This window comes from Camelina sativa, chromosome 4 (genome assembly GCF_000633955.1).
Source record: "Camelina sativa cultivar DH55 chromosome 4, Cs, whole genome shotgun sequence".
Classification (NCBI taxonomy): domain Eukaryota; kingdom Viridiplantae; phylum Streptophyta; class Magnoliopsida; order Brassicales; family Brassicaceae; genus Camelina; species Camelina sativa.
In genome coordinates this window covers 27,742,705-27,767,218 of record NC_025688.1, presented here as the reverse complement: position 1 = coordinate 27,767,218, position 24,514 = coordinate 27,742,705, and the positions used below count along the sequence as shown (strand labels likewise).

General features: G+C 35.7%; 8 protein-coding genes across 15 annotated transcripts in view; 1 reads left to right on the top strand and 7 right to left on the bottom strand.

The window, feature by feature from the left end:
* On the bottom strand, window positions 5,293-6,106 carry LOC104782875. The gene has a single exon (XM_010507937.1). The coding sequence runs from the start codon at window positions 5,923-5,925 to the stop codon at window positions 5,407-5,409; it is 519 nt and encodes a 172-aa protein (XP_010506239.1). The 5' UTR covers window positions 5,926-6,106; the 3' UTR covers window positions 5,293-5,406.
* LOC104782873 (defensin-like protein 4) lies at window positions 6,143-6,809 on the bottom strand. The gene is made up of 2 exons (XM_010507936.2): window positions 6,644-6,809; window positions 6,143-6,498 (listed from the first exon to the last, which is right to left on the bottom strand). Exons 1-2 carry the CDS (start codon window positions 6,708-6,710, stop codon window positions 6,275-6,277), a joined length of 291 nt encoding a protein of 96 aa, XP_010506238.1. The 5' UTR covers window positions 6,711-6,809; the 3' UTR covers window positions 6,143-6,274.
* LOC104782872 (defensin-like protein 194) lies at window positions 8,362-8,970 on the bottom strand. Its single transcript, XM_010507935.1, has 2 exons — window positions 8,840-8,970; window positions 8,362-8,703 (listed from the first exon to the last, which is right to left on the bottom strand). Exons 1-2 carry the CDS (start codon window positions 8,904-8,906, stop codon window positions 8,468-8,470), a joined length of 303 nt encoding a protein of 100 aa, XP_010506237.1. The 5' UTR covers window positions 8,907-8,970; the 3' UTR covers window positions 8,362-8,467.
* LOC104782871 (defensin-like protein 193) lies at window positions 10,137-10,748 on the bottom strand. Its single transcript, XM_010507934.2, has 2 exons — window positions 10,643-10,748; window positions 10,137-10,505 (listed from the first exon to the last, which is right to left on the bottom strand). The coding sequence occupies exons 1-2, from the start codon at window positions 10,701-10,703 to the stop codon at window positions 10,273-10,275; spliced, it is 294 nt and encodes a 97-aa protein (XP_010506236.1). The 5' UTR covers window positions 10,704-10,748; the 3' UTR covers window positions 10,137-10,272.
* Window positions 11,529-12,289, bottom strand: LOC104782870 (defensin-like protein 193). The gene is made up of 2 exons (XM_010507933.2): window positions 12,157-12,289; window positions 11,529-11,991 (listed from the first exon to the last, which is right to left on the bottom strand). Exons 1-2 carry the CDS (start codon window positions 12,221-12,223, stop codon window positions 11,780-11,782), a joined length of 279 nt encoding a protein of 92 aa, XP_010506235.1. The 5' UTR covers window positions 12,224-12,289; the 3' UTR covers window positions 11,529-11,779.
* Window positions 14,242-14,903, bottom strand: LOC104782868 (defensin-like protein 195). Its single transcript, XM_010507930.2, has 2 exons — window positions 14,773-14,903; window positions 14,242-14,661 (listed from the first exon to the last, which is right to left on the bottom strand). Exons 1-2 carry the CDS (start codon window positions 14,837-14,839, stop codon window positions 14,450-14,452), a joined length of 279 nt encoding a protein of 92 aa, XP_010506232.1. The 5' UTR covers window positions 14,840-14,903; the 3' UTR covers window positions 14,242-14,449.
* Window positions 16,183-20,963, bottom strand: LOC104782867 (protein NLP8). Of its 3 annotated transcripts, XM_019245057.1 has the most exons (8): window positions 20,584-20,963; window positions 19,168-20,437; window positions 18,702-18,741; window positions 18,556-18,594; window positions 17,737-18,468; window positions 17,536-17,656; window positions 17,093-17,449; window positions 16,183-17,017 (listed from the first exon to the last, which is right to left on the bottom strand). In XM_019245057.1, the coding sequence occupies exons 2-8, from the start codon at window positions 20,109-20,111 to the stop codon at window positions 16,407-16,409; spliced, it is 2,844 nt and encodes a 947-aa protein (XP_019100602.1). In that variant the 5' UTR covers window positions 20,112-20,437; window positions 20,584-20,963; the 3' UTR covers window positions 16,183-16,406. The 3 variants fall into 3 exon arrangements, with proteins under 3 accessions (XP_019100602.1, XP_010506231.1, XP_019100601.1); XM_010507929.2 differs by lacking the exon at window positions 18,702-18,741 and having other exon boundaries at window positions 19,167-20,279; window positions 20,584-20,960; XM_019245056.1 differs by lacking the exons at window positions 18,702-18,741; window positions 20,584-20,963 and having other exon boundaries at window positions 19,167-20,437.
* Window positions 24,023-24,514, top strand: part of LOC104782864 (small G protein signaling modulator 1-like) — a 5,695-nt gene continuing 5,203 nt past the window's right edge. For 5 of the 6 annotated variants that reach the window (XM_010507925.2, XM_019245055.1, XM_019245054.1 and 2 more), the window contains exon 1: window positions 24,023-24,162. The gene's annotated coding sequence lies outside the window, so the exon portion shown is untranslated. The remainder of the gene's footprint in view (window positions 24,163-24,514) is intronic. The other variant, XM_010507926.2, reaches the window with a different exon arrangement.

Genomic DNA, 24,514 nt, shown 5'->3' with positions numbered 1-24,514 from the left:
CATGAAAGCTCATAATGACTCTCCCTTATTCCGTAATAAGCCATGGTGACTTTAATGAAACACTTGACGAAGTAGAGCATTCCAGATTTGATGATAATCCAATGATTCGTTCTGGTATGAGGGATTTCCAAGAGGTAGTCCGGTATTGTTCTCCGGTGGATCTCAAGCACCATGGCTCCCAATTCATATGGTGCAACAAGAGGAATGGTGATTTAATATGTAAAAAGCTGGACAGGGGTTGGTTAATCATCACTGGATGCAACAGTTCCCCCATTCTTATTGTGCATTTGATTCAGGGGGTTGCTCAGATCATTCTCAGGGTCGAATTTGTTTAGGAGCTGAACCACTAAAGAAACGGCGGCCATTTAAGTTCTCAAATGTACTTGCTTCACTACCGCAGTTTCAAGCACATGTGCAAGAGTTTTGGCAAAATTCAGCACCGTTGTTTGTGTCCACATCTGCGTTGTTTCGCCTCTCTAAGAAGCTTAAGGGATTAAAGTCAGTGTTGCATAGTCTGGGGAGAGAAAATCTAGCAGGCATTACTGCTCGAACAAGGGACGCTCTTGAGGATCTCTGTATTCGGCAGGAAGCCACTTTAGCAAATCCCTCGTCTCAGCGAATGGAAAAGGAAGCACTAGCTTTTCAAAGATGGGACTTCTTGTCTAAACTGGAGGAGGGTTATCTGAAACAAAAATCAAAAATTCATTGGCTGAATGTGGGTGATCAGAACAATGCCTATTTCTATCGTACGGCAGAACAGAGAAAAATGCAGAACACCATTCGGGAAATAACAAACCAACAGGGTGTCGTACTGACGCAACCAGTTGATATCAAAGAGGAGGCAGAGAGATTCATTAAAGAGTTTCTCTCCCACTCCCCGGAGGACTATTGTGGTATGTCGGTGGATAATTTGCAGAGCTTATTGTCTTATCGATATTCTGATGTGGATAAAGATATGCTCATCAAAGCAGTGACGACATCCGAGGTTAAAGAGGTTCTCTTTTCCATGCCATCTAACAAGTCTCCCGGACCAGACGGTTACACCATTGAATTTTACAAAGCAGCTTGGCCTATTCTTGGTGGTGACTTCACTGTTGCCATCCAATCCTTTTTTGAGAAAGGTTTTTTGCCGAAGGGTCTTAATACCACGATTCTGGCTTTAACCCCGAAAACAGAATCGGCGAGTAGAATGAAGGATTATAGGCCTATCTCCTGCTGCAACGTGATATATAAGGTTATCTCCAAAATCATTGCTAATCGGTTAAAGGTGATAATGCCAAAGTTTATTGCCTCGAACCAATCTGCGTTTGTCAAGGACATGTTGTTATTGGAGAATGTTCTGCTTGCTTCCGAAGTCGTTAAAGATTATCACAAGGACACGGTCTCACCACGCTGTGCGATGCAAATTGATATTTCAAAAGCTTTTGATTCAATACAATGGGACTTCCTATTAAACACTCTTAAGGCATTGGCACTTCCTACACAGTTTATTCATTGGATTAAGCTGTGTATATTTGTTTGTCATCTGTATGAATGTGTTGTCTAAACTCCTGGATAAGGCAGCGGCTGAGAAGGAAATAGGCTATCATCCTAAATGTCAATCTATACAATTGACACATTTGTGCTTTGCCGATGATTTGATGATTTTAGTGGATGGACAAAAGCAGTCTGTGGAAGGCATTCTCCAGCTTTTTGATTGGTTCGCTGCAATCTCAAGGCTGCGCATAAGTGTTGAAAAATCAACTATATACATAGCTGGAGTGTCGGACGTCTGTCGCTTAGATATTCTTCATCATTTCCCCTTTTCTCATGGCCAGCTTCCAGTACGTTATATCGGGCTCCCATTACTCCCAAAGCAAATGTCCTTGGCTGATTGTTTACCCCTGTTGGAAAAGATACGAACTCGTCGGACATCTTGGAGTGCACGCCATCTCTCCTACGCAGGCCGCCTACAGTTTCTTGCCTCGGTAATCTCTGGAACACTAAACTTTTGGATCTCTGCATATAGGCTTCCTAGTGGGTGCATAACAGAAATTTATGGATTATGCTCTGCTTTCCTTTGGTCTGATCCTGAATTGAGTGCCAAGAAAGCAAAGGTTTCTTGGATAGAGGTCTGTCCGCCAAAAAACGAGGGTGGTTTGAGATTCCAGTCTCTAAAAATAGCTAACAAAGTTAGTTGTCTAAAACTTATTTAGCGGATACTGACATGCCAAAACTCTCTCTGGAGCAAGTGGATCTCTGTAACTCTACTGAAAAATCGTTCATTCTGGGAGCTCAAATCCACCACAAGTATGGGTTCCTGGATGTGGCAAAAACTTTTAAAGTATTGATCGCTTGCTCAGCAGCTTTACAAGGTGAAAGTTAATAATGGAACATCAACCTCCTTTTGGTATGATTGTTGGAGTAGTTTGGGATGTCTCAAGGAGATAATCGCCATATCAAACTTGGTATTCCCTCGGCTGCAACAGTGGCTGCTGCGAAAGAGGGACACCATCGGCGACAACATTGTTGTAACCTTCTCAATACCATTGAAGATGAATTAGATGCTCTCACTCTCACTGCAGGTGAGGATATCCCTATGTGGAAGGTTTTGAATAATATCTATTGTGAAAAGTTTAGAACTAAAGAGACAACGTCTATCATACGGGTGCCTCAACAGGCTGTATCTTGGTGTAATAGTGTTTGGTTCACGAAAGTGACCCCCAAATATGCTTTTCTGACTTAGATGGCTGTAAAGAATAGACTATCTACCGGTGACCGTATGCACCAATGGAATACCGACCAGAAAACTGGCTGTGTTTTCTCTGGTACTGAGGAAACCCATGATCACCTATTCATCTCTTGCTCTTATGCAGCGGATGTCTAAACACCACTTGCGGACAAGTTGCTTGGGGATGCCTTCACTGTCGACTGGAATTATCTTCAAAACTCTGCTCAACAACACCACTGGGGACCGAATCCGTCTCTTCACCATTAAGTATATCTATCAAACAACAGATTACCATCTCTGGCAGGAGCGAAACAAGCGGCGACATGGGGAGCACCCCACTCCTCCGTCTCGACTTGTTAAGCTCATTGACAAAGCTGTTCGCAATAGATTCACTTCAATCCGCAATCATGGAGACTACTTATATGAGTACAGGCTTGCCTTATGGTTTTCTACTCGACCAACTTAACTTCATTAAGATGTAACTTTTGGTATTACTTAATCAGTCTTGGTAGGAAACTCAGCAAAATGTAATAGTCATTGTAAAACAGTTTTTTTTGGGTTTGAATTAATTTTACATTCAATTCAAAAAAAAAAAAAAAGAAGAACAAAACTAATCTTTTTTGGTTTTTTTGTTTAATTAGAGAGGCTGAGAAAAATCGAAGTAGCAACTCCGATCATATTTTGACTCGACCGTATAATATAAGTTAAATATACATATAAATATATATATGTATATATTTCTGATCAACAATTGCTATATATTGACTTAATATTAAGATTTATGGAGTTTTATTTGTAAAATTGTGTATAATATATTAACTCTTTTTTTTGGTCAATAATATTAACTTCATCAAACAAAATAACATATGAGACCAAGAAAAAAGAAACAAACAAACAAATAGGAAAGGACAGCCTCGACTTGTGGTGGGGTTGCTCTGACTTTGTTTTCCGTCGCTGGAATCTTTGTCGGAGTTGTTCGTTGGTGTTGGAGTGGCGACTACTCTGGATGCGACGTCTTGATACCGGTTGGTTTGGCTTTGTTGAGACCGAAGGGGAGTCGAAGGGTCCTCCTTTTTGGGTTTAGGAAGCCGCGGCGATTCGATTCCGATGGTTTTGGGATCAGATCTGGTCCCTTCCGGCTAATAAGCGAGACTATAAGGTAGAAGTGATGTGGCCAATCCGGCAATGCACCATGAGGCGAAGATATGCTAATCCGTGTTCTATTCTCTTATCTTTAGGCGATTAGCATTTTGGTTAATGTGTGGTTGGTTCGGAAAAGCCTCTATTCATGCTGGTCGTGTTTCTTAGTCGGGTCAGTCGGATGTATTATCCGGTTTAGGCTTAGGACCGGGACAATGAACGCCGAAGAAACTAAGCTTTTCTGATGATGCGCCTCTGGGTATTGATGCTATTGGGACAAGTTTTACACGCTGATCAGAAGGTTCTAATAGTTTGGATTTGCTTTGTTTTTTCAGCATAGGATTTGGTCTTTTCTATGTTAGTAGTTGTTTTCGTGTCATAGGGTTAGTTTAGATGGTTTAAGAGATGATTTCACACCGAGTCGTGGTTTGTTATCTATCTCATTGTGATTAAAAAATGCAATGGTTTTCGATTAGGTAGTGTTGGATCCGCATAGTGTTCCAGAGTTGTATTTGATTAACCACTGTATTTGCTTTTGGTCCAACTCTATAGAGATGAATGTAATGTGCATTTGATTTGGTTGTAACATTTGGTTAATGAAAAGTTGATGTTTGATCGGAAAAAAAGATAAAAAAAAAAACAAACAAATAGGAAATGTATGACAGTAACTGTCCTTTCCAGATTTGTCAAATCTATATCTCTGGATTACCTTGCAGGGTACTGACGTTTTTCCACGTGGTCATCTTGAAGCTCCATTATTTTTATTTCCTTTTTTCGGTCGACATCTCTATTTCATTCTTTTAAATCCACAAAAGATTCTATTTTTATATTTTTTGTTTTTGTTGTTTTGAACTCTATTATTGTCTCTCGCTTTATTATATCAAACAAAAAACTCGATTGTCTGTAAATTGGCAAAAAGATTATTTGTTTAAGATAGGACGTATATTGTATGTAAATAATAAAAAAATATTCATCTATAACCAAAAATTTAACTTCAAAATATATAACTACTAGTATGAAAATTTCTGATATTTGGAGGGATAAAAAATAAATCAAGTCTCAAAATCATTTATATATATATTTTTTTTGAATAACCTATTTAGCATTTACATTTATAATAACATTGTTTGTGGACTGGATTAAAACAGTCAATGATGGTTCATGAAACAATTAAAATCATATTTTGAGAATTTCTCGTTAGCTGAATTAATAAATAATATGTAGCCAATAGTACATCATACTTTCGCTCCAAATGGTTGCTTAAAATTGAAAGAATTGAAAATTTTAAGTTGAACAAAATTGGGCTAAATAATATTCAATCCATTCATCTCCAAAATAGTGGTTGAACAAGTTGAACATTTTTGCAGTAGGATTAGTTTATTTTTTCAACTTTTTAGGTTAAATGAGTTGAATAATTATTTTCAACTTCTTCAACCTCTTCCATTCAAATGGTGAAATTTAGTTAAATAATTTTTTTCAACTACTTCAACCATTTCCACCCTTTGTTTGGTTAACAAAACCAACTTATTAAATGCAGAAACTAATATAAATTGTAATTAGGAGAGGCTTAGAAAAACCGAAGTAGTAACTCCGATCGCGTACACACCAATCGTTGCCCCCATCATGTTTTGACTCGACCGAGTCACCGCTCCGATCCCAGCGATTCCGACGATTCCCAATGGTATCCGACTCGCTATCGTCTTCCTCGCGTTTCCCACTACGGATTCCGTGAAAACCTCCAAAGCCCATTCCTTGAACTCCTCTGATCGGAGGAGGATCTCATCGTCTTCCTCCTCAGCCGCCGCAGAGACTCGAGAGATGGTGACACGGAGAGCTGAGTCGACTTGGGATTGACTCGGAGGGGAAGACACCCACCTCGTAATTAGAGGGAACCGGAGAGAGGAAAGATTCCGGTGGATGTGAGCTCCGGCGGAGAGGAGCTGGTAAGGACGAACTCCGGCGAAAGCATGCTGTGCGAGAGATAGAGACTCCTCGTATGCTGAGTCACAAGCCGAGTCGAACTCCGGCGAGTTAGATAGAATCGTCTTGACTCGCTTTGAACCCGATATCCCCATCTCTCTCTCTCTCTCTTCTCTTCTTCTTTTACGGAAGAGACTAATCTATTAAACTGTGTTTGTTTTGGTCACACGTCACAACTAGAGTTAATAATTAACCGTTGGATTAGCCGTAAATTAATCGAACGCCGTACGATTTTTCCTTTGTCTTATACTATAAATTATCTCATTTTCTAACATATTTGAATTATAATTCTAGTTTTCTACAAAATAAAAAGATCCTTTAATAACAATTTATACTAATAAAACAACCCAGGCAAGTCCTAGGTTTCTTTATTTTATTTTTTTTCATCGGTACATTACTTCAGTTGGATTCACACCCAACCCATCCATATGACATTTGCAAGATTCAAACTTGTCTTATAAACTGATCAGAAGGTTTTGAGCTGCAGAAGTCGCATAAACATTTAACACTGTCATCTCCCCAGACGCATCTCCCACCTTTAGCACCCTTGTCCGATATGCACCTTCTATAACATATGGTTGGAAATATCCGAGGCGCACAAAAGGGGAAACCAACATTACCACCGTATTCTTTCAGGCAGTCGTCATCATCATGCGCTTCTGTCCCAGCTGCACAAATATATTTAAGCAAATGAAGATTCACATGTATGACTGCGAGAGATATACTATATTACTATGGATCCTACTCCTACATATATATGATTCATAAAGATAAACAAATTTGGCGAGAATACTACGGAGTTTGTTAGTTTACCAGAGATAACCAGAACGAGGATGGAAAAGATGGCAAAAGCAGAAACTAACTTCGTTGCCATAGCCATTCTCTCTCTCTCTCTCTCTCTCTCTCACACACACACACACACACACTTTAGAGTTGATAAAGTATGTGTAATTGTAGGTACTGATGCTCAACCCTTGGTGTGGTACGTGCTATTTATACTTGTAGTTGAGACGAAACATTTATCACGCGGATAAATGTCGTTACTTTGTCATCACTAAAAATCTACTAGGCTGGACCAGAACCTCGTGGATATAAAAAAATTATGGTATGCAACCCTATCTTTTATAGTCGATCACCAATCACCAATATACACGTTATTTACTTTTATACCAAATTTAAAAGTATTCTGTTTTCTATACAATCTGGACCGTATAATATATATTTTTATTCTTTTGTAAAAATATTGTAGGACTTGTGTTCAAGCACCTCCAATCCAAGCTCCAACACCAGCTTAGAACCGCGTCTGCTATCTTTTCGTATTTTTGATTTTTGATAAGTCACGAAAAGCGTGACAAAATTGTTTATAGAAGAACAATATAAACAATATGCTTAAGTTGAAGACTAATGAAACTGAACTGAACCAGATACTAGTAAAAAAAGTAGCCACCTATCATGAATTAGTAAAAATCATGAAAAACGAATACGTGCTAACGTTGGAGATAAAGGAAACTGAACTAAACAAAAAAAAAATTCACTCTTGACAAATCAGAATTACGGAAGCAGAGTCGCACTTATCATCTAGTCAAAGGATGCCAAAGTATATATTTACTTTAAGACAAAGTCGTATGGTTCTTTGCTTTATATTTCACTTATTTATTATTATATTGTTTAATTAGTGGACCATTAACCTTTATTATTACACAAACCATGACACATACGAGTTTTTAATACAGAGTAGCAGCTTTTGCGTTTGCGGTTGTGGCCACAACGTGTACTAATTGAAAAACTAGTTACTCCTTTGTGTCCTAAAGGAGTATGCTAATCTTCAATACAACACATAACAAATTCAAAACCCTCTCTATAGAAATCGAAATAAAGAAAAACTTTAACGTCGGCAGTTCTTACATGTTGGTCTTCACAACATTCTCTTTTGTAGTTGGTTGGAGGTGTACGAGCTCGATTGGACTTTCTTGATGCTTATATGAGCTTAATCGGACTTTGGTGATGGATGTCGTGGGATGCTTATATATATGAGCTTAATCGGACTTTGGTGATGCTTATATGGAGGATCTATCCGAAAACTTAAAAATATATCCGAAAATCCAAAATAAAATGATATATCCAAAAATCTTAATTTTAGTTAGTAATAATTTTATATCGAAACATACCAACACATATCTCTGATAGTTATGACATAGTACGAGTAAAGTCACGCAGAGTAAACCAAAACATAGACTGATGAACACATAAGAACATAAACCAAAACATAGACTCGCATCTAATCCATTTTATTCTTGGGGTTTATACAACTGAAGCCAATCTAATACAATAGCATATGAAATTGCATCATAAGTAGAAAACAAAAAGAAAGAAAGCAATTTTTGCAACTTGGTTTGCGTATCCAAAGCTGAAAGAGGGAAATAGACGGAAATGTTCGTGACACAGCTTGATCTAGCTTGTGCGAGATCGATCTTAAGGAAATCGATATATATATCACTCATCATCATTAGGACATTAATTAGTAATAATAATTCACAAGCAAACGCGTTTCTTATTTTTATTTTTATCTTAATTATTCATTGTTACATTATTTCTTGGGCCAAATTACCTTTGTTTATTTCATTACACATGCAAGATTCAAACATAGCTTAGAAACTGATCGGTAGGTTTGTCGCTGCAGAAGTTGCAGAAGCATATAAGTGGATTGTCATCTCCCCCGATTTTACGGAAGCATTTCCCACCTTTGGCGCCTTTGTCCGCTTGGCATCTATAATAACACAGTGACGGATATATCCTAGCCGTACAAAAGCTTGGAGGCGCATCGACGTATTCTTTCAGGCACTGTTCATCATGCGCTTCTGTCTTAGGCATTTCTGCACAAATATAGATATACTTAAGCACAATGAAAATTAACATATATGACTGCAAGAAATACACTATGTATCCTATGAGATATGAATCATAGAGTTAAATGAATATGCGAGAATACTACAAAGTTTATTAATTTACCAGAGATCACCAGAACTAGGACGAAAAAGATGGCGAAAGTAGAAACTAACTTCGTTGCCATGGCCATGCTCTCTTTCGCTTTTGAGTTGATAATGTATGTGTAAATGTAGGTACTGAAACTGATGATCAACCCCTGTTATATGATGCGATTTATCTTTGTCGTTGAGAGAGCACATTTATCACGAGGATAATTGTCGCTAGCTTGTCATCACTAAAAATCTAGTAGGCTGGACCACAGAACCTCTTGGCTATAAAAAAATCTTGTACGCAACCCTATCTTAATTAATTTTATACTCGATCACCCAATATACATGTTATTTACTTTAATACAAAAAAATAAAGACAAAAGAATCCTGTTTTCCTACAATCTAGGCCGTATAATATAAGTTAAATATACAGATATATATATATATATATGTATATGTATATATATATATATTTCTGGTCAACAATTGCTATATATTGACTTATTATTAAAGTTTTATTTGTATACTTGTGTATACTATATTTAACTTCATAAACATATTGAACCAAGAAATAGGAAAGAGAAAACAAATAGTAAATAGTACTATGTATGACAGTAACGGTCCTTTCTAGATTTGTCAAATCTTTATCTCTGGATTGTCTTGCAGGTACTGACTTTTTTGTACGTGGTCATTTTGAAACTCCATTTTTTTATTTCCTTTTTTTCGGTCGACATTATTTCGTTCTTTGAACTCTATTATTGTTTCTCGTTTACTATATCAAACAAAAAAAAACTCGATTGTCTGTAAATGGCAAAAGGATTCTTTATTTAAGATAAGACGTATGTTGTATGTATATAATAAAAAAATAATCATATATAACCAAAAAAATGAACTTCAACATATATGACTACTAGTATGAAAATTTCTGATATTTGGAGGGATAAAAAATAAATCAAGTCTCAAAGTCTATTTACATTTTTTTTTGGAATAACCCTATTTAACATTTACATTTATAATAACATTGTCTGTTTATATGTGGACTGGATTAAAAGTTAAAACATTTACATTTATAATAACATCTCTCTCTTCTTCTCTCTCTTCTTCTTCTATTAAACTGTGTTTGTTTTGGTCACAACTAGAGTTAATTATTAACTGTTGGATCAGCCGCAAATTAATCGAACACCGTACGATCTATTTCCCTTGTCGTATATGGATGATCTCATTTTCTGAAACATTATACTCCGTTGGAGTAGAAGATTACCATTTATGACCAATATTATTCTTGTTTTTTTNAAAAAAAAAAAAAAAAAAAAAAAGAAGATCCGTCACAATCAGAATAATAACAACCTAGGCAAGGCCTAGGTTTCTTTATTGTACTTTTACTTATAATTCATCGTTACATTATTTATTTATTGGATTATTATTATCATCCTTGATTCAAAGCAAACCATATGACACTTGGAAGATTCAAACTCGTCTTATAAACGGTCCGGGAAGTTCTCCGCCACAGTAGTCGCATAAGCATATAGGCATGAGATCTGTGGCTCCTCGGACACATCTACCACTTTTAGCACCCTTGTCTGATCTGCATCTTGTATAACAAAACGGCGGATATATCAGAGGCGCGCACAAGGCGAAACCATCTTCGCCATCGTATTCTTTCAGGCACGCGTCACCATGGGCTTCTGTCCCACGCGTTTCTGCATGCACATTAATTTAAGCAAATGAAAATTTACATATATATATATGACTGCGAAAAATACACTTTGTATCATGAGATGATGAGAATCATAAGTTAAACAAATATGCTAGAATACTATGGAGTTTGTTAGTTTACCAGAGATGACGAGAACGAGGATGAAAAAGATGGCCAAAGTAGAAACTAGCTTCGTTGCCATTGCCGTTATCTCTCTCTTACACTTTGGAGTTGATGATGTATGTGTACGTGTAGGTATTGATGCTCAACCCTTGTTGTGCGTTGCTATTTATCCTCGTCGTTGAACAAACACATTTTTCACGAGGATAAATGTCCTTATCTGTCATAACTAAAAATCTAGTAGGCTGGACCAGAACTTCTTGGCTATAAATAAAATCTTGCAGGAAACCCAATCTTTTATGGACGATCATCAATATACTTATTATTATTATTAGTACTAGACTACTAGAAATATTATTATTATTATTATTATTATTATTATTATTATTGATAAAAGGTATTCTATAATAGATTGATCACGAATATACATGTTATGCACTTTTAATATATTGAACATTACAGAAGACGAACAAAGAAAAGTGGGTTATGAATTCAAACTCCTCCAAAAGTAGCTTAGAACCGGGTCTGCTCTGCGTAAATGAACCTATCGATCGACTGTCACTTATCTTTTTATATTCTTGATAAGTAATGAAAGCCGTGACAAATTTGTTTAAAGAAGTAGTATATATAAAAAATACTGTTTATGATTTTATATATTTTAAGTGGCATTACAAATTGCTAATATTACAGAAGCTCAGCCAAGTGTCTTTGTTATTAAAGCCCAATAGACATGCTTAAGTTGGAGATTGATGAAACTGAACTGAAGCAATAAATCATTGAAGAAAGTAGCCACCTATCATGGATTAGTATAATCCAAATCGCAAGAGAAAAACAAAATAACTTACAGTCCGAATAACCAATGTTATCAAAATACCGAATACATGCTGAAGTTGGAGATAAAGGAAACTGAATTAAACCAAAATTATCCACTCTTGGCAAATCAGAATAACGGAAGCCTAGTCGCACTTAATTATCAGCTAGACCAAACTATATACAAATTAGTACTTAAACAAAAGCGTACGTTTCTTTGTTTTATACTATTTAACTTGTTCATTATTATATTGTTATTATATTGTTACACATACAGGGTTTAACTACAGGGTATAGCTGCATTTGCATTTGCGGTTGCGGCCAAAGTGTGTAAACGATCTGATTTACTTAAGGCTTGTCGCTGCAGTAGTCGCATAAACATTTCATACCACCAGCTCCTGCCTCCCCTGAACGGCATCTTCCTCCCTCGGCGGCCTTGTTCTTACGGCAATTTCGATAACAGAACGAGGGATATATCCGTGGCGCACAGTACCTGAAACCCACATTACCGCCGTATTCTTTCAGACACTTGCTATCCTGCGCGTATATCTCTGGCACTTCTGCACTTAGACATATAAAAATGAATCAAGCAAATCTATATCACATATAATGAAACTTGCTGTGGTCACCAGAAGAAGTACTCCCTGAATCCTATGAAACATCTCTAACAAAAACGCAAAATTTAACAAATATGCATGCGAGATACACGGAGTTGATTAAATTACCAAAGATAATCAAAAAGAGGATGAAATAAACGGCGAAGGTAGTAACTGACTTCCTTGCTAATCTCATGATCTTCTCTCTCTTTTTCTCTCTAGTCCTCTAATTTCTTCGTTTCACTTTGGAATTAACGTATGTATATATATATATATATAGACGCATGCTCAACACTTGTTGTGGTGCTATGGAGTAATCTCTATCTTTTATCTTTGGGACAAAAAAAATAGAATTATCGTTGGGTCATGAGTTGTCATCATCATCACTATCAATATATCAATATGAAAAGTAACCACTTACCTTCCTGATATAATAGCACGAGATAGTAAAATCATGAAACCTGACATATATTCATTGTTTCTTTTTCTATCTAATTAATTGCATGAGAAACAAAAATTATACAAAAACCGGTCCACTTTCTGTTTTAAAAACACAACACATGCTTAAGTTGGAGATCGAAATATTGCAATGCTCTAAACTGGATTAATCTTTTGGCTTATGAGTCTTGACCAAAAAAAAGACGTGCGAGTTGTATATATTCATTAATGAGTTTCTATCCATTTGAATTTTTTAAAAATAAAAATTATACAGCTAATGTCACTTTTAAAATTAAATAATCATCTGTAAATAGATAATGTATTGGACTTAATGTTTATCTTTTAAAAGAGTATCATAATTTATGCGTCCAAAATACAAGAACTATCACATTTGAGTATAACGTACAATAACATGTAAAAATATTAACCACGTCACATTCAGAATTCAGATTTCAGATCTCTATTACACATGTTACGTTCGGAATTCGTCTTTGACTGTCTAGATTAGCCGCAAAACAATCGGAACGCTGTCCCACATAGAAAACAAACATGTGGATGGATCATGGATACCAAAACACAATTATAAGGCAACTCAAACCCCACGTTTCTTTTCCTCTTAGTCAAAGTATGTAAATGAAAAATATAGTCGCAGAAACAAAAGTCGTACTTTTCATTATTTTTTTTATTTCAGATGTATTATTGTATTATCACAAGGACCATTCATATCCAGTTATTATACAATACATTACTAAAACACTTGTGGAAAAACATAACAAAACATTCAAACATACGACGGATATGTATGTGTTTGTAGTCATTGTGCATCCATTAATTAGCTAAGACTTTAGATCTTATCGGGGAGTATCATCGCAATAGTCGCATAAGCACTTAACATTATTAATGCCTTCTCCCCAACGGCATCTTCCACCTTTAGCTCCTTTGTTCGCACGGCATCTTGTATAACAAATCGTCGGAAATATCCGAGGGGCGCAAAACCCAAAACCAACATCACCACCGTATTCTTTCAAGCACTCGCTACCCTGAGCTTCTATCTCTGGTACGTCTGTTATATATACACAAGAACATAAAATCACATATCATGAATTTGCAATGATCGCAGAGAACTTGTAAATGGAGCAAGTATGTCAAAAAAAGCAGAGTAGNTATTCATTGTTTCTTTTTCTATCTAATTAATTGCATGAGAAACAAAAATTATACAAAAACCGGTCCACTTTCTGTTTTAAAAACACAACACATGCTTAAGTTGGAGATCGAAATATTGCAATGCTCTAAACTGGATTAATCTTTTGGCTTATGAGTCTTGACCAAAAAAAAGACGTGCGAGTTGTATATATTCATTAATGAGTTTCTATCCATTTGAATTTTTTAAAAATAAAAATTATACAGCTAATGTCACTTTTAAAATTAAATAATCATCTGTAAATAGATAATGTATTGGACTTAATGTTTATCTTTTAAAAGAGTATCATAATTTATGCGTCCAAAATATAAGAACTATCACATTTGAGTATAACGTACAATAACATGTAAAAATATTAACCACGTCACATTCAGAATTCAGATTTCAGATCTCTATTACACATGTTACGTTCGGAATTCGTCTTTGACTGTCTAGATTAGCCGCAAAACAATCGGAACGCTGTCCCACATAGAAAACAAACATGTGGATGGATCATGGATACCAAAACACAATTATAAGGCAACTCAAACCCCACGTTTCTTTTCCTCTTAGTCAAAGTATGTAAATGAAAAATATAGTCGCAGAAACAAAAGTCGTACTTTTCATTATTTTTTTTATTTCAGATGTATTATTGTATTATCACAAGGACCATTCATATCCAGTTATTATACAATACATTACTAAAACACTTGTGGAAAAACATAACAAAACATTCAAACATACGACGGATATGTATGTGTTTGTAGTCATTGTGCATCCATTAATTAGCTAAGACTTTAGATCTTATCGGGGAGTATCATCGCAATAGTCGCATAAGCACTTAACATTATTAATGCCTTCTCCCCAACGGCATCTTCCACCTTTAGCTCCTTTGTTCGCACGGCATCTTGTATAACAAATCGTCGGAAATATCCGAGGGGCGCAAAACCCAAAACCAACATCACCACCGTATTCTTTCAAGCACTCGCTACCCTGAGCTTCTATCTCTGGTACGTCTGTTATATATACACAAGAACATAAAATCACATATCATGAATTTGCAATGATCGCAGAGAACTTGTAAATGGAGCAAGTATGTCAAAAAAAGCAGAGTAGGGTTTGCTTACCGGAAATTACCAAGAAGAAGATGAAAAAGACAACGAAGATGGAAACAGATTTCATGGCCTTTGCCATTTTCTCCTTCTTTATCTAACTTTGGGCTTGTTGATATGTGCTTTATAATAACACTTGTGTTGGTGCTATTTATAATTATCTTTAGGACAAAACCGATTTGTTTGGTGATATAGAACCGGGCCATACCAAAACTAAACCAGTCAGATTCTGTGTTAAATTATTGTTTTCTTCAAAGATATAAGTTTGAATATTTGACCTTTTCATTTTTTTGACTTCGAATCGTTCCCACAATCGTTACGAAATTTATGATATATATTGTTACGGTCTTCGCTGTCGATAAAGACGATATCGATCACTTAAATCTTTCCACATCTTCACCCTCTTTTAGCCGGCCACGTCATTAGATTTTTTGAACTAATCTTCACGTCATCATAAAATCATAATTGTTGTCTATTTCGATTTACGGTTGAATTACGTTGAGAAAATGTATATTCATTTGATTTAATTAAATATGAAATATCTTATATCTATATCCAATTAAAGTCTCAAGCCCAACTAAAATAATTATGATTCTTATGTACATGTGATTCATATAGATTTTCACAGTAACCATCGGCCTGCATCGATTAGAATAGATACTGCACGTTCTTAAATTATCCAAATTCTATCCATTATATTTAACATCCCTACTATATTAATTCTGAAATACATGATTTTATTCTTAAACTTTATAATATATTAAGGATGAATATTTTTGTTAGGATATTAATTCAAATTTAATTCACGTGATATTTAAAATTAATAGGAATATAATTTAGCAGTTTCATTTTCTTTCTGTTAAAATTATTCATCAGATTTTCAATTAAAACAACCAAAGAATTATTTTCAAGTTTCGACCAGTTTTCAAATCTACTATGAAAAAAAGAATATACCTCCTTTTTATCTTAATCTTATCTCTTTAGTTAGGATTAAGCTGTTTTTATTTTAATCAAGGATGTAAATAGAGGAGATTAGGCTTGTACTTCCATCACTTGTAATGCCCATTGGGCTTTTTAAAAGAAGTTGTGATATTCATTAAAGAGACTACTATAAAACAGATCTAACCTTACTTTAAAGCCCATTATAATAGATAATTCAAACTGTTTCATAATTGACATAATCTTCTATCGGACTTGGTTTTAGTCAACACAGAGGTACGAGCAAAGTTCGAATCAAGGTTGTTGGAATGAGTGAAGAAAGGCAAGCTTCATCGCAAGTACTGAGTGAGTATATGATTTATCATGAGCAAAGTTGTAATCTTTATGATTTTGCATCACACTATCGATTTTGACTTGATCCTCAAACCCCTACTAAGTACTAACGTACGTAAGAACTAAAGTGATCTCCTTTCTTGTATGAAGATGAGTAAAAATAGGTGTTCAAGAGTACTATCACAACCTTTATTCTCTGATTCATATAAGACGAAAAACATATACATTTTGCTGACTCCACTAAACCAAAATTGTCTTTCTCCTACATGCCTTTTTAAAAGCAAACTAATATCTGGAGAAATGAACAACGTTCTTTCGCTGTGAAATACATCATAACTGAGTCTGAGTGTGTTTGTCGTACCACGATACAGTAGACGTCATAAGCATGTTCCAAGGTAACCATTGCTGCCAGCAGAACTACCTATAGGGGGAGGCAAATCACGAACCATAAACTTCACTGACTGTTTTCCCATACCATATAGTATCTCCAAGCATTCTTGTAGATCAGAATCTGTAACCAGCATCACCCATTCTTCTTCATCATCCAAGTACTTCAGTTGAAAAGACCCGTCTTGCAATTTAAAACGTTTTCCAACTTCTTTGTAGAGCTGAGAACACCCAACCGATGGCTCGAACTTGAAACGTACTGTGTCTTCTCTATAAGTGGCCTTTACAATCAGCGTTGTTGATCCACTCTCGCCGCCGCTATTATTGTTGTGGGATCTCATTTGGTTCCAATCTTCTACGGAAGTAGATGAGCTTCCGCGCATAACTGCACCTGAGCCATTTGATGAATCTGAAATGCTGCATGACATGGATTGGTTAGGTTCAACAATACTGCCACTGCAACGGAGTGTTGGATCCATTCCATCTGAAATTGCCAGCGAGCTTAAGTTGCAAACGCTCTTTATTCCTTCACTGCCATTTAAGCAAGACTGCTCGGCCATCCAAGCCCATGGCTGACCAGCATTAACCTCCATGAATGATCCTGCAAAAAGATGAAAATGGGTTAAGATTCTTCTAATCCCTTCATTTATGGTTTATGGATAAAGAAGGTTCTTACCTGGGCTTGCGTGGTTCATGGTAATATCCTCCTCTAACTTAACGGCATTGTCGACAAATTTAGCTTCTTGGAGCTCGAACGAGGTATCATCAGTCATATCCTCCTGACTTTTTCTTGCATGGGTATCATTAATATGAGACACTAGACCCTTTTGGGTATCAAGTTCTTGGATAAAAGGTCCAACTGCAATAAATTCGCCTGTTGCTGAGTCGAACTTTAGTCCTCCTTCTACACCTTGGACTGAGTCAAGCACCGTCTGTATTTTCCTTAGTGACCTGTTCACTTTGTTAATCTTACGAGATGGCCACCTCATGATCCCATGTTGCCTGCATATCCGTTTTAGTGTAGTCGGACAAACTGCAGAAGAAAAAATTCAAGTCAGGCTTAGATAGTTTGTCTAGTAACAAAAATAAAACCATGGCTAGGAAATGTGGAAGTCTCACCACCAAGGCTTTTTGCAGCATCCTTTAGACTCCCAGAAAAGTGTTGTTGGAGAATGCTTAAGCTCACATTTTTCTCCGTAGTGCTTTTCTTCTTCTCTGGTATTCTAGCTTTGCTCATATCCTACGAAAACGAAAAATATTATAAGTGCATAATCTACCAAACTGGTTCACAATATCCACAACTGCATATACATCACATACCTGCTCTAAAATGCCTTGAGATACTGTGATACCGTTATCTTTATCAGAGGACATGCCCGAAAATATGCTTCTAGTAGAGTTATATTCGGAATCTAGTGATGTTGTCTGAAAGTTCGCCAAACATGTGGTCTGCGGGAAATTAGACATCTCACCACTCTGAACTCCAGGTTTGGTCACTTCTTTTTTAGTTGACCCTACTTCTGAAACAGTTCTCAAAGTTCGACATATCCTCTGCATTGTACCCGAAAGGCTATCTAAAAGAAGCTGTTGTTCCAAGCTTCCTTTCATACTTACAGGCAAGAATAGTTCAAGGATGTAGTCATCTTCACCAGTGTAAGTGCTCCTCAGTTTTAGAGCTACAGCAGCATTCAGACAGTACTTTCGAGCGTGCTGAACAAGAGGGTACTCACTGATGTCATAGGCCTTCACATCAGAAGAAAAGAACGGCTGGTTGGATTTGAAAGCTTTACCAACAATTCCTTCCTTCTCTCTTAGACAATGCTCCAAACATGCGTGCATAAAGCCTTCCATCTCCATATCATTCACATAACAGGCTGTCTCCTCTATGCAAAGAACACAATTTTCACCTGAATTTGGTCCAGGAACCCTTATAGATTGATCCTTTCTACAAGGAATCCAGGCAAGAGCTAAGGGTAACTTGTGTGCATGAGATACTGCTCGGAGAACATCTTGTATCTCAGCTAAGGCATCTCTTTGATTACTTGAACGGTACTGGAAAACACAGATACATAATTATTAAGACATACAATAAAGAAAAATCATGGTTTGTAGATAGTTTTTGTCTAGTTCATATGTTACCTGAGGACGAGGAATCGCTGTTGTCCGTAAATTTACAGCCTGAAAAAGAAAAGGAAAACATAAATCTCCCAGACACTATACTATTTCATCTATCTTTTTCAACATTCTTGGTACAATACAAGTATTCAATAACTTCGTTTTGTAACCTCAGGTTGCAACCACAACAAACTGTCTCCAGAGCTCCCCGGGAAGCTTTCATTGACAAAGGCAGAGGACTCAGGAAGGTCTTAAGCCAACAAAGATTCTCATACCCTAAATCAAGCTTGCATAAGATTTAAAAAGTTTGTTTTATGCACTTGCTGCTGCAAAAATCATCAAAATCTAGATTGTTCAAGATAAAACTGACACAAGTTCTCTATGCTCAATTGTTTTTGCCTACAATTTTTGGAAGAGCTTAAAAATCAAATATTCTTTTAACCTTGATTTCTACAAGCTAACAGGCGTTGAATTTGATAAAAACAATGTTCAGAATATTAAAAAAACAGCAGACAAACTTTAGCCTGGGGAACAAACTAATGAAAAACAACAACCTAGGTGGTAGCAGTAATTCACACAAACATATATATAAGCAAAGAGAGAGAGAGAGGAGAGAGAGGGAAAAGAGAGTCAACCTGAAGAGAACGGCAAACAGAGTCCATCTCCATATCAAAATTGGGTTTCTCCTTACATGTAACGAATTCCATGACAGCACAACAAGATGTACCAGAAGCTTCAAGGACAGGTATTGCCATGGAACCACGGACTTCATTATCAATTGCATGCTTCATGCGCAAATACTCATCGGTCTTGTAATACATAACGTTTGATGTCCATTCGGGTACTCCCGAGACAAAGACTCGGCCAGGAAGACCAAGAAAAGAACATTGATTTGCTTCAGCAGCAAACGTAAATTTCCTTGACACTTCACGGTACTGAGAAAGCCTCGGGTCAAGCAAATAGGCCTGATCACAAGTACTGAGCACATACTGGTCTCCTGTCTTGATAGGCGTCCAAACTTGTGCTAGAATACCCTCTCCTGAACCTGAGGACTCCATAAATAAGCTCAATGCCTTAAGCATCTTCTCATCTAGTGAATGGCTCAAAGACCTGGGAATAGTACAGTTGAGTAGGTCAGGGAAACCAATCTTCTGATTATTAACCCTGCGCCGTTTACCACTTAACACATCGTTATCTAATGAGCGATGTAACAGAGAGCTCATTTCAGGTACTAATGATGTTTCTTCACCAAAGTAAGAGGTTTCCAAATCACGGAACGAGCGGGTGAGACTGGTAGCCTTGGGGGAGTCAGCTGCATGAAACGAAGTGAGAGCTCCAAAAGGCATAGGTTGGGAGTTCAAGAGACCATATTGGGAGAACAAGATATCAGCCGCGGAAGGGGTGTTGCACCATGCAGCAAAAGAGTCGAAATTCAAAAGCTCGGAGGAAGAGTTGAGCAATTCATCAGAGATCAAACTCCTAACACCAGAACCAAACGACGTGGTGAAAGCATCCATCTGTTCTGTTGGCACATCTTGATAACCAAACCCCTTCTCTCTGGAAGCAAAGGGGTTTTCCATTTTTTTCTTGATGAGAGATTCAAACAAGACACCAAGATGAGTTACAGAACATTACTCAAAAGATCTCAAAGACAGGATCTTTCAATTCAAGAATCTTACATACAAAAGAAGGGATACTTGAAAGAAGTATCCCAGAGAATATAAATGAATCAAACCTCCCCTAGTAACCTACAACAGAGAGAAGACGTCATTGAAGTAAGTAAGTAAACTTAGCTCTGAAACCAAACTTATATAAAGGGGGAAAACTTTCAAAGAAGACAAACATCACCGCACGAAATAAGACAAAAAGCCCAAAATTCCACAAATGCGAAACAAGCAGCACATTCCTTAACATCAAACAACAGCAACACGTACGTCTCACCGAATAGCAATAAAAATATCCAAACAAAAAATCAAAAAAATTTACAAAACGCAGTTCCAGAACAATCTCAGTCATAAAAAAAAAAAGACCAAATTTGAATGTTTACTATACCTAGAAAAAATCGAAGAACTCAGAGTCGGCAGAAAAGTTCAAAAAACAGAGACGGAGTGGAGTTGTCTTCCCCGGAGAGTAGAGTAGAGATATTTGCCGCAAGAATAAAGAGAGAGAGAGAGAGAGAGAGAGAGAGAGAGAGAGAGTAAAAAAAAAAGGAAACTTTGGGATTTAAGCTAAAAGAAGAAAGTTCGAATTGTTTCCATTTGCTGAAATTACGGAGCTTTACTCTTGGAACGTAACTACTACATCAGCAAGAGTGAAATAAGGCCGCTTCCATTAATTGAAAGAAGAAGAAGAAGACTCGTAAGCAACGGAAAGATCGATTCTTTCTACTTTTTTTGTTTTGTTCTTCTTCTCTCTCAGGGCCTTTTGTTCTTCTTTTGCTTTTGCTTGCGTAAGCAAACGCATTAAAAAACGATGCGTTTTAAGTTTCGAGTCATCCACGTGTGACGACGTGATGGTAGCTGGGGGAATTTGATACTATTTTTTTAAGAATCTTCATTTATGTCAGTGTAATGTTTTACAAAGCCGACATTACTGCTAATTTATTTTATTAAGTATTGTATCAATTACGTGCGATACTAATACTGATACGTATGCAACCATGTAAATTCATCGTATTGACGGCAAAGTTACAAAGTACATATCGAAAGAGTATTTTATCATTTGGATTTGATTATTTTAATCTAAACTAGTATCGTAGTTATTGATTCTTTTCTTACGACACCAACCTCCACATGGTATGAACCTATATACATTATATATATATATAATTATAGTAAGATGTACAATACGATCTAGAAATAGTTACTACGATAATTCAATAGAATTTAAACCAATATAGAGATTAGAGAAAACGAAATCAATGATCAAAAGAAAAAAAGTCACCATGCAGTAGTCATCAGAATAAAATCTTAAGTAATCGCTTTTTTTTTTGTGTGTAAAACAAATATGATCAACGTGCTTGCGCTATATATGACGAACCACATCTTATTCTATATCAATAAGTCGAGCACAAATATATATCTACGCTAAAAGCTTCACACAAATATTCCCAAACTATATATAGCAGGGGATAAATATCTGGAGTGGCAAAATACGTATAAAAATATGTAAATATTATAGTTCCAGTAAGTTTTGGGAAAAAAATTTAGCTAGATTTTTAACCTAATAGAATTATTCGTTGCGAAACTTTAAACCTTTTAAGTAAACAAAGTGGTCGGAAATCAATAATACAATCATCAAATGCCACCCACATCGATTTCAATGTAGAAATAGTTTGTTCAAACTACAATAAACCGATCGGTGCCTTTATTTATTCTTAATTAGTGTGTTCTTCGTTCTGCAACCCAGAGGGCTTTATGCCTTTATATTTAAGAATAAAGTATCATTTTCCGATCGGTTTAAGAATAAACTACCAATTTCTTAATCTTATTTTAGTCTTAGGAGATCAAACAAGATATGCATTGGACCCACTTTTATATCATTGTTTGGCTTAAAATCAACTAATTGCACGTTAGTATAAAAATATCTGTATGGAAGTATATATTATAGTATTCTTCTACTGATGTCATGAATGACCCACTTCGTCTCGTCTTAACATATTCTCGACAAACACTATTTTAATGACGAAAGCTTTTGATATACGGTGAATCTTGACCGTCCGATTAGATTCTAATACTTTCGAGGTTCGAATTCTCTTTCAAGATTCTCTCTAAGCGTGGAATCTTCAACAATATATAGCTAGGCCAGGCTAGGCTATGCTACATAACTTGTAGGACTTTGCCTGTCTCCCTATTTGCTCTAATTTATCCTTTATTTTATTTATTTTCAACATATAATAAGTATACGACGTATCACGTATGATTGTGAAATATCTAGCTACTTGATTGTTATAAAAATGTTGTGTAATATATAATGTTGGATACTGAAAGATATCAAAAGAATAAACAACGGTAGAACTGCACTAGACGACCAGAGAAACATATAGAGAGTAGAACACACGAATCTGTTTATTATATCTCTTTTTTTGACATTAGAGAACACACGAATCTAATACGCAGTGATTGCATATTTTTAATACACTGGGATTGATCACAAGTAGTTTCTCTAGTTAGAGATAAAGTAAATTAATAAAATACATTTTAAAACTCATATATGGTGTGCAAGAGATATTGCATGAAAACATCTAGAATTACGTACGTACGTGGATGTTCGAATTGTAAATGCGATGATTGTTTTCTGATCCTCTCTCTCTCTCTATAAGTCTATATATATGATTCTCTAGGTGTGATTCACTATGATTATATTATGGGTGACTCTTTTTAGGTGTGATTGAAACGCCTTATTAAAGAAAGAAGGATTACTGTATAATCATTGATCAAATCCACATATGTACGGTGTACCAATACAAATTAAGTGAGGATATTTTTTTTACCTTAAAGTTATATAATCATAATCTCCTCCAGATTCCAAATTTTCTGACCATGACTTTTCCCCATACATTTATGTTTGGATAAAAGTGTATACTGATATAGCAATATATGTACTATTTGATATATCATTGATCTATATTGATTTTGAATAGTTTTAGGTAAAAGATCAACTGACAGCTTCACTTGAGTTTCTCATTTCATCTTTCTCATTTGAGGAGATCGGAAAATGAGTAAAAGCATTAAAAAAAAAAAAATCTTATATATCAATTTTTTTCTTAAAATATGTAATTTAATTTGTTGTGAAACGTTTTAATAATATAAAATGAAATTCACTTTTAGAACCAAAAGCTAAAAGTGATTAGATATATTAATCAATTGTGAATCACACCTAGAGAATCATATGTACAATCAGAAAACAATCTAATATAATACTGACAAAATACTTATGAACAAATCTGAGAGTATAACTAATCCAGGCCCAATATAGTTAATGGAGCGGGAGCCTAGGCACATAACAATGTCCGAGAGGCCCAATTTTTTTTTCTTTTTCTTTTTTTCTTAACGGAATAGGAAACTTCGGTGTGATATTCAACAATACATTATCTTTTTCGTCTTTTATATTATTGTATGGAAGTAGTCACTGTCTAGTGACATTACAAAAACACTGGATCATCTTAGTTCAACTACATCGTAAAGATGTAACTGATGATTCTGTATCCATTAATTAATTTGTATGAATTATATAGCACCGACTTTTCGATTGGTCCTATAAAGGGCTAATTTCAATTATTATCACCAGAGTTATACTATTTCAAATTTTATTAATTTCTTCTCAAGCGTTTATTTGACTAAATGAATACCTCGCAGCCTAAAAATAAAAGGAAGAAAACGAAGAACAAATACATATATTTGTGTAAAANAAAAAAAAAAAAAAAAAAAAAAAAAAAAAAAAAAAAAAAAAAAAGGAAGAAGAGAAGAACCAAAAAAAAACACTTCGTCAGAAAAAGAGAGAGAGAGAGAGGACGAGGAGACGAGACGAGACGAACAAGAAAAAAATAAAGGAGAAAACTTTTTGGGCATCGATGAAAAAAATGGAGATCGGAGAAGAATATCCTCCTCCATGAGCCATTGACCTTTTCAGGTTCTTCTTCTTCTGTTAGATCAAACGACATTAACACAATGAGGGGGGCAAATGTATCTGATATGTAATAATGATGCTCGAGGAAAGTTTCTGTTTTTATTTCGTTTTTGGTATTGTGTTTTATTTGAAACTCCTCTATGGTGTTGTGAATGATATGCATTTCAATCTGATCGATTCGAGTGATCTGATCTATGCTTTGTGGAATCTGAATCATGTTTATATGACACGCCAAGTTTGTTTGATTTCCTGAAAGGAACAAAAAAAAAAAGTGATTTTGGTTACACTAAGATCTGTGATTCTGTAATGGTGAAACAATTTTGATCTGGACCCTTTTTTTTTTTTTTTTTTTTTT